Below are 9,463 nucleotides of genomic sequence, written 5' to 3'. Positions count from 1 at the left end.
TTCTACAATTTTCAATTTTATTGTGTATCCGTTTTTTGGATCAGGAAGCTTTTGATCCTGTTATGAGTTTGTCTGTAATAAACCAACAAAATGGCTGTACAATGGTGGCCTGATGATCAACAGTTGAATGCCCCCGAGTCCTTTCCTCTCTCTCTCTCACACACACACAACGAGAGAGAGAGAGAGAGAGAGAGAGAGAGAGAGAGCACGCTAAGAGGACATGGCATATAAACATGTAGGACACTCACTTTGTTTTCTCTGGACCAATCAAATCCCTTTTTGCTGCATCGGGGAATTCAACCTCCGGCTTGAACGCCATATACTAATACCAAAAACCATATCCAACTGATAATCCTTAAAGCTCAACTTCTTGAAGGTCTTCCCCGAAACTAGGGACACTCGTTGACATGCTCATATTGTTTGCCAACGAACGGCCAGGAGGTTCTGATGATGAGAAAGGTGGACCGCCCAACATATCCATTGATGGTCTCGTCTCTCCAATCATTGGATTACACAAGTTGTCGGTGTAGGTAGCACCCCATGAAGCTGCACGAGATTGAGACGGAGATAGGCCAGACTGTTGGTCCAGCATAGCTATTTCTTTGCTAGCTGCGTTGACATCATTCATGCTCGGGAAGGGGTGAATGGAATGTGCTGCTGATGATGCTAGTGATGGTGGTGGTGATGATAATGACGGAGATGATGTTGAAGTTTCATTGGCAGCAGGTTCTGGATTGTTTTCGCTTCCAATAGATTCTGCAGAATGAACAGTATCAACCTCAACAGAAGCGGCGATAGTGGGAATGAAAAACTTGGCAGTAGCACCACCAGGCTTTGCAGATGGAAGGCCAGAAGATTGGAACGTGCATACTGGAACACCTCCACCCTTGTTGAAAGTATCAACATACCTGAGAAAAACTCAAAAAACATGTCCCAAGACGAGTTAAAGGAACACCGACACGTCCAATATGTTGAAACTTGAAAATAGTTCAAGTATTATGGGACGTCAAAATGACAAAACAAGAACTGGACAAAACCAGTGCTTGAGGTTTCTACCTAGAACGAACGCCAAGCCGGCCACGTGCTGAAAACTGGTTCATGCTCGCTGGAGGCATCAGTGGAATGCTAGAACTATCAGATGCAGGCAGTTTTTTTGTTTCAATAACGCCGTCAAGTGATAAGCTTGGACTTTTCACTGCATCATTCCTAAATGCAGCAGTAGTTGGAGGTGGTGCCAGTTCAGCTGCTTCAGCTGGTGGATCAACACCTTCCTCTACCCATCTTTTAAGCTTCTCATCATAATAAAATTTGTTCCTTTCCCCAAGTTTGGCCTACAAAAGAACAGAATATATTCATCGAATTTTCATGCATATGAAGGTAAAAAACTCACCAGTCACCAAGGAGGCAAAGAAAAGGATACCTGACGCCTCCTTGAAACTAAGCTTATAGCTGTCTGCAGAAGGTGTGCACCAAAGCGACCCAAGCGAGTTGGACTGCCAGTACTTGATGCTTTTCCTTGTGCATCTGTTCGAGACGTTTGTGCATTCTGCCCCTATGCATAGCCAACAGAAAATCATGAATACATAAATGGCAAGTGTCTATTCGAATCATCTAAGATGCGGAAGCCATTTGGAACATAAAGGGAGGAACAATTTTATAACTCTACCTGCTTTGGACTTCTTCCAATGGCTGGCTCTGAAATGCTTCTAGTGGGTACTGACGCCCTGTTGCTATCACCTGACCATTCACTGATGGGCTCCATTGAGGATGACGGCATTAGTGATGTAATACCTGTTCTTGATGATTCATTTGACATCTTAAGAACTGCAGATCCATCATCAGTTTCACCATTCTGTATGCTGCCCTCAGTGACTGGTGGCAGTGGTGGTAAGGGTGCACCAATAATGCAGTGGATTGATCGGTCAATGCTAGTAAGGACCTTTCCCATCAGTTTTGCAGGGGCCAAGTTTGAGGCGTATCCTCCCTACCAGCAAAAGTATTAATATTCATTAGTCAAGATAAGAGTTTATGATCTCTCTCCCTCTCTCTCTCTCTCCCTCTCTCTCTCTCTCTCTCTCTCTCTCTCTCTCTCTCTCTCTGTGACAGCTCATATGGATGCAAAATGTTGAAATCCTAGGAATACAAACAAAATAAAAACCATATCATTTTATAAGCCAAGACTTTAAACTGTAAACTCCTTAAAGAATCTGCTTTACACATCAAATTTTACACTTCTGGACACTGTGCATCCACCTGTAGGCTGGAAAATGTGTGTACCAGCCAAATGGATAGATTGGCAGACATGTGAGCAAGGATCAAAATCCTTATACATATCATTGGAAGAGAACTGTAAGAAAAAGAAATCACCTGCTGATGGGTTCGAAGGCGCTCTTCCAAGGAAGATGTCAAAACTTTGCATGTTTCAACATCAGCAGTGTGGCCAGCATTTTTCAGTTGTTTCAGCATTGCTTGACAGTACCTGATGAACCGGTGTTAAGGCATGGTAAAGTGACTAAGAAGACATGTATGGACAGAGCATACTGCTAACCTCAAAGATTCTGAAACCTTTCCAACTTCTGCTAGCATGTGGGCATAAACAAGTTTATATGGCTGAAAAGTTTGCAATGTAAATTGAGAATTGCCAAGAGCTTTTGCATATTCATACAGTTCTGTTCTCTGTTCGCAAGTCACAACAGTCAGAATATGTCGTACAGCATCTGGTATAAAAAACTCACAAGGCAAACACTACAGAAAGCTCTTTACATTGCTTCAAGTTTCATAAGTTTTGCTCTTCATCCTTAGAAAAACATAATTTCTTATACATATTTTATACATGAATTTGAATTTCACTGGCTTATATGTACACATTTCCCACTAAGTACATGTGCCTGGCATCTGTTTTATACTTGTCTACAAAATAGTGTAGATATGAAGTTTCATTTATTATGTACATATTAACCCTAATTTTCATTTATAATATTAAGGGTCATGGTTATGGGACATTTGGCTCTTTATCTACTGCTGCTTTCTTGCAAATATTCCTTAGTTCTTCCCCCTAAGACTAGGTTCCTTCATCTCCTTTATTCTAGCATTTCCCTTTACCACATCTTTCTTCTCATCTCTCATTACTTTCATGATTTCATCATTTCCTAGTTCTCTTATCTTAGAAAGCAATCTTTTGTTAATTCCTTTTCTTCTTTTGTTAATTTCTTTTCTTACATCTCCTCCTTTCCCCTTCCATTCTGTGATGAGTGAATCTCATACCCAAAAAAGCAAACCACAAATTGACCAGTTTCAAGGTACCAATCATTTTGGCTTATATCACCTCTTTGGATGTCAAATTGTGTGTCACATTGTACAATTCTGAACACATCTAATTTCCCTATCAGTCCTCATTTGTCTGTGTTTTGGCTCATTGTAAAGCCAAAGGTTAAAGCATCATTGTTCATATCTGAACTTTTTCCCATTTTTGTTTAGCTTTCAGGTTACATCTACTTTGTCCTCCATCATCATCCAATAAAAATCCATGGCCTCCTCCATCTCTTCCTTGCTATGACAATTATTGATGGAAAAACTTACATTTTGAAAAGTTATACCTTCCTTAAAATATCATAATCCAAATTGCCCAACTAAAACAGCCTCAGACATCATTCTTGAAGTCATTTCCTTCTTCCTTTCATCGTTCTTTTTTATCAATAGGTCAACTTTTGGGGATATTTTGCTTGCATTTTTTTTATCAGACAAGTTGCAAATATAAAAGAGCAAAGGATCCATACATCATTTCCATGTTTTCCAAAAATGTATAGAAAATTACATATGTATCAGGAAGAGGCATTCTTCAAAGTTTTGAAGAAAGAACGTCAAGGGCAAATATGAAGCATTTAGACTTCGTCAATAAATAATGGATTCACATGGTCGGCCATGATAAGGGATTGGCACCATTCACACATAAACGATTCTGAAGGCATATTGTTTTGTAGCCCAGATAAATGGGTAACTGTAATTCTAACTTCAAGATCGATCTTCACAAAACTTCGGGCTAATGCTGAGAAACAATGTTTACCTGGATAGCATCAGGACTAGCATATGTTCGTGGCATTTTCCAGTGGTCTGCACCAATTAGGCAGAGCCTAGCGGTGTTTGAAAATGACTCAAAATTTGCTTCTGCAACTAAGTAGCAGGCATGAGCAGCAGTTACCTGCAATGTTCCTTTATCTGTAAAACAAATATTATAGGAAGGTTTGAACTTTGAACTGCAAATAAACTCTACAACTTAACCAAGGTACCTTGCCTGTCTCTTTCCAAAGACAATCTCCAAGGCGAACGATAACAAGCTCATCATCTTTTGTTCGGTTTGCAAGCATAATTGCCAAATTCTCTTCCCAATCATCTAACATGCTAGTTGCACAATTCTGGCATGATGAATTAAAGTTACCCCATTATGTCAAAGCAACCATATTTTTTTTTGTTTTCACTAATGGCATGACAATAAGAACTATCCTAAGAAACATATGAATGCAAGAGAAATAGGGAAAGCAGAAGACAAAAAATAAAATAAGAAGTCACATGCACCAGCATCTGTGATGAAAAGTAAACAGGCACATATATTCATGAAAAAGGAACAGAAGCAGCAACAACATACTGGAATTCCATCTTGAGACTAGAATAACATGACAACAAAGTACCAAAAATTAGTAGAAAGTGCTGTACATGTAGCACCATGAAAAGACTCACCTGAGCTGGAAGCTGTGAGACACTAAGTGCTGCAGCTTGTCTGGGACTACCTATAGTTTCTGAAGAAAATACATCAGCTTGTTGCCCAGATATAAGCAAGCATAGTGTCCGCAGAGGTGATCCAGATATAAACTGGCGATGGGCCATTTGCTTCACAGTTTCAACATAAAACTGGTTTCATCAAATGACAATTAAAGTAGGCATCAGTCACAACTTCTGTACTGTCCCCCATGGTACATGAATTCATAGAATACATATCTTAACACCATGTTTATGTAGTTTCTCAGGATCAAACAGACTTACATGATGTATTAACAGAATATGGACAAACCTTGTCACCAAGCTTTCCAGCAAGGACAAGAGCAGGACCCCATAACTGACCCTCTCGTGCACACTGGAGAGCTTCTAACCGGCAACCGGCGACAAGAAGTTTTTGCACTTCAATTGCAGTAGACTACAGAAAAATAACAAATCAGCATAAATTACCATCAGAAAAAAATTACTAAAAAGGAGGTTCTTTTTGTTCATACCTGCATCTGTTCTTCTGAAGGCAGAGGTTGCAGACATTGTTTACAGGCACCAACACCATACTCACTCAGCTGCATGTTGTTCCTTCTAGAAGATGTAAAAAGCTTAGTCACAGCAGATTCGGGTCCATCAATTTCCTGTCAGCAAAAATATAAAAAAACATATATGATGCAACCTGACTACATATTCTCTGTTGGTTCAAGAAGAGATGGCATGGCCTCAATGTCATTCTAGACACTTAACGACTTCCCGATAGGGAAGAAAACTAGAAAGGGTGGCTGACAACCCAAATTGCTGAAAAAAAGAGCCACAAAACAATAAATAGTAGAAGATCCCATACTTTTTGGATGCATTATACATGAACACTTGGCCAATTTCATTTCCAAACTGACATCATAGTCCAACTAAAACTTGTGCAACTCAGCCATCTAACTTCCAACCCCACCACAATTCTAGATTATCTAACTTTCCACGTTCAGCAAACAAAAATGTTCCCCTATTCTATGATACACGTCTCAACAGGAATGCCGCAGAAATAAAGACCGTGTGGAGATTCTTTGTCAAAAAATACTAAATTATGACTTGCCTGTGAAGCAGCTTCAGCACCAAAAGGAGACCGAAGGTTTCCATAATGCAGACAAGATATTTTTAGCAATGACAATAACAACAGCAAGGACTCCCTCTTGCAATAACCAATATTGTGAGATTCACAAGAAGCAATGCTCTCATCAATCCATTTGTGTACATCCTTGTTGGCAACATTTCCACCAAGAAGAGGGCCAGGGAAAGATTGCCGGCATAAGGAATAGAAGTAATCATGATTACTGCTTTCACAGCTTCCAAGACCAGATTTAACCACCACGACATCCATCAAGTTATGAACTGAGACTATACCACCTGCAGCATCCTTCATATAAATAATATAAAAAACAGAAAGCTTCAGCAGAATTAAGATCAGAATATCTAAACAGACATATAATGATATTTATACAGCTTGAGAATACATGATTGTCAAAGGAAGTCACTAAGGGTATCATATGAAGATGCAAAAAAATGTAAATTGAGGCATGGAAGTTACCTGGTTCTCAAGTGTGGTGCTTCTGTTGAAAAGATCATTAACTTTCATGACCACAAGTTTTCCGCCAAATCCGAATGTAACTAAAGCATGCAGAGGACGACCTGAAGATGTTCTCCCCTGAGCAGAATTGGGAGGGACAGAAGCATAGGATAAGTGTCCTGCTTGGAAATGTTTCTTTTTATGCTCGTCACCAAGGTAATCAGGGCCATGATAGTTGTGATAGCCCTGCATGACATTCGATGTATCACAGCCATGTGCATCCTTGGAAAAGGACAAGTTATGATGACTACCTTTGCTGGCATTATTTTCATGACTATTGGTTGCTTGTCCATAAGAGGACTCGGTTTCTGGGATCTTAAAAGTGACCTGTTGATCTGCATAAGATCTCATATCCGCTGTTGGCTCATGCATACGCCCGTGAGAAAGAAAATATTCATTACTTTGCTGGTCAGCAGCAATTTTTTTAGAAGCACCACCTGAAGAACCCCTGTCAGAAGACCACACTTCTGGCTGGAAAGAACCTGGTTGACGGTCATTATGGATATAGCTACCGAAGGACAGTGCACAGCCACTCCCTTGTTCTTGCTTAGCAAATTCCTCAGTCTGACTTACTTCCTTGGATATGGTGGAACTTGTATCAGCCAATGCATTAACACAAGAGACACTATCACCATAAGTATTCTGGTTGTATACCTGCTCAAAGTCACCACCAACCATCTGTGTGGACTGATCAAAATGCCCATCAAGCTGATGCCATTTTTCAGTAACAGTATCAAAATACCAGCCTGGATACTGTTCATAGAAAAACATATGTGAAGGGTACCCAGCATTACCCCGAAAGGGTTGGTTCTGCTCGGAAACTTCCTCAGTTCTGCATTCATCTGCTATGGTCCCTAGAACAGACTGCGATGTTGGCTGAAGATGAGAAAATTCCGTCCTATTCAATAGCACATTGCTCACAGTAGCATTTGGAAGCCCATTTTCTTGTGAATTCTCCAGGCTATCCGTGATATTAGTATGAGAAGTAGGTGGCTCTCCTCTGTAACCATCTAACTGATGCCATTCTCCTATAGCAGGGTCATATTTCCAGCCAGGATACAACTTTTCCCAATCCTCATTACTATACTCAAGCTGCTCATCTGCTGCCTGAGCTGCACAAGTACTGTAAGATTGAGCGTCAGATTTGTAGTTTGATTCCCACCTACTTGAGTCCTGCTCAGCTATTTCCCTTTGAGAATGAGACCTGTAAGAATTATTAGACACAACAGATTGATATGGATACTGCCCATCCATGGTTGCGTCAACTTGATGCTTTTTTTCATTAATAAAGCCAGTTTCTGGTTTTGATGATATTGATGGGAACTTACTCCCTTGCACATCTCCTGCCAGTACAGCTGTATCATTAAGAGTCAAAAGATCAGAGTAAGAACCAAACCCACCAAGATCATTCTCAGCATTTTTTGTGAGGAAACTGCTCCACTGAACCTCCCTCACGCTTGTCATAGCAGGTCGACTGGCTTTACCAAACGAAAAATCTGACTCTGAACCATTACAGTCAACCCCATTTACGGCACCTTCAGATTCCATCTTGGCTTGAATAGTTAAGCTATAAGCACTATCTTCTGAAGGTTGACTATCTTCATCTGGTCCAATTGAGTTTCTAACCTCACAGGACCCAGCCGTTCCCACAGCCGCCTCCTCTGTAGTAGCCTCTGAAAGGCTTTCAGAATCACTTAAGGAGAGGTTAGCAAAGGAAGAAACGAACGGTAGGCCGTTATTGGTGTCATCTGAATCAGTATCCTTCTTTAACCCTGCTGTGGAACAATCAGAGATCCCAAACTCACCGACAACAAGCTTGTCAAAGAAATCTTCATCCGTTTGATCCTCCATAAGAATAGTAGAAGTATCCATCAAGGGATCAGAAACTAACAAAAATACGACACCGTGCGGATGAATCACCTATGCTCTCCTCACTTACAGCAAATTCCAGCACTCTGCGCCCCAAATTTAGTCAAACCATCTACAAAAAGCATCGAACCAAACCTCCAAACTCACAAATCAAAAATCGAAATTGCCAAACTCCTCCCACACACCTACCCAACGATTACAAGCAAAACTGAGCAACAAACTAAAGACCCAGTTGTCAAGGCATCCTCGCCTCCACAACTCACACAACTCAAAGCATCAAGAACATAGAAAACTTCCACCCTCCAAATTCCACGTGAAACCACTCTCAAATTTCAAAGGATAAAGACACATAAAGCCTCCATCCTGCAAAGAAGAAAGAAAGAACTTTTAATTAAGCGAAGCCAGTGTACAAAGATAGCACCAGCTCCCAACGAGTGTTAGAGGGGAACAACAATCTTCAAAATTAAGTATAACCGAGAGAGGGAGAGATAAGCATACCGGGATTAGACTTTAGCAATGGCTTATGAGTCAGAAGAAACCGAGAGGATGCCCAGTTGTTGGTCAATCGCCTTTTATTTCTTTCTCAACTTGCATGTAGTTAAGACATCCATTCCATGCCTCATTGTGATTGACAAAACAAATTTATGTTTGAAACTTGCACCTTTAAAACATCCTTCCTTCTGTTAACAAAGACTCGCTGCTTGTAGACGTAACTAGCAACTTAGCGAGACCCAGTTATTTTATTTGAAAAATATATATATACATGTCACTCTAGTAATTATTCCGAACTTTTTTTATTGTTGCCCACATCATTTTATAAAAAAATGCAATTTAAATTTCAGAAAACTAACTTCAATTAAGTAAACCTATTAAACCACTACAAGTTATATATATATAACAATAATAATAATAATAATAATAATATGTTAAGAAAAAAGAGTACCAAATATTCTATTTACAGTTCCTTTTGAATCGACGGAACAGCGCTGTTCTGAAAGCGTCAAGCCGACACAAACGTCGGACAACGGACGCAGCGGACAGGTGGTACAGCAGGACAGGCAGTATTTATTTCTGGCCTGTTCCTCCTCGTTCCGTGGTTTTCCGCTGGACAGTGTTTCATGGAACGCCAATACGTTTCATCATGTATCAGCCTGCATTGCTTTTTCAATTGTTAGAAAAAGAGAAACGAAAACCTGTGTTACTTTATCTTTTGAT

At 40.2% G+C, this 9,463-nt stretch overlaps 1 protein-coding gene across 2 annotated transcripts; it reads right to left on the bottom strand.

The window, feature by feature from the left end:
* On the bottom strand, positions 1-8,854 carry LOC116252735 (protein transport protein SEC16A homolog). 2 transcript variants are annotated; one of them, XM_031627219.2, is made up of 14 exons: positions 8,747-8,854; positions 6,341-8,611; positions 5,849-6,169; positions 5,265-5,399; positions 5,066-5,188; positions 4,735-4,905; positions 4,287-4,412; positions 4,064-4,198; positions 2,549-2,676; positions 2,368-2,479; positions 1,667-1,984; positions 1,421-1,552; positions 1,057-1,331; positions 1-908 (listed from the first exon to the last, which is right to left on the bottom strand). In XM_031627219.2, exons 2-14 carry the CDS (start codon positions 8,249-8,251, stop codon positions 356-358), a joined length of 4,440 nt encoding a protein of 1,479 aa, XP_031483079.1. In that variant the 5' UTR covers positions 8,252-8,611; positions 8,747-8,854; the 3' UTR covers positions 1-355. The 2 variants fall into 2 exon arrangements, with proteins under 2 accessions (XP_031483079.1, XP_031483080.1); XM_031627220.2 differs by lacking the exon at positions 8,747-8,854 and having other exon boundaries at positions 1,421-1,546; positions 6,341-8,698.
* Positions 8,855-9,463: the final 609 nt, after the last annotated feature.

Source organism: Nymphaea colorata, chromosome 4 (genome assembly GCF_008831285.2).
Source record: "Nymphaea colorata isolate Beijing-Zhang1983 chromosome 4, ASM883128v2, whole genome shotgun sequence".
In the NCBI taxonomy this organism is placed as follows: domain Eukaryota; kingdom Viridiplantae; phylum Streptophyta; class Magnoliopsida; order Nymphaeales; family Nymphaeaceae; genus Nymphaea; species Nymphaea colorata.
This window is presented reverse-complemented; position numbering and strand designations above follow the sequence as displayed.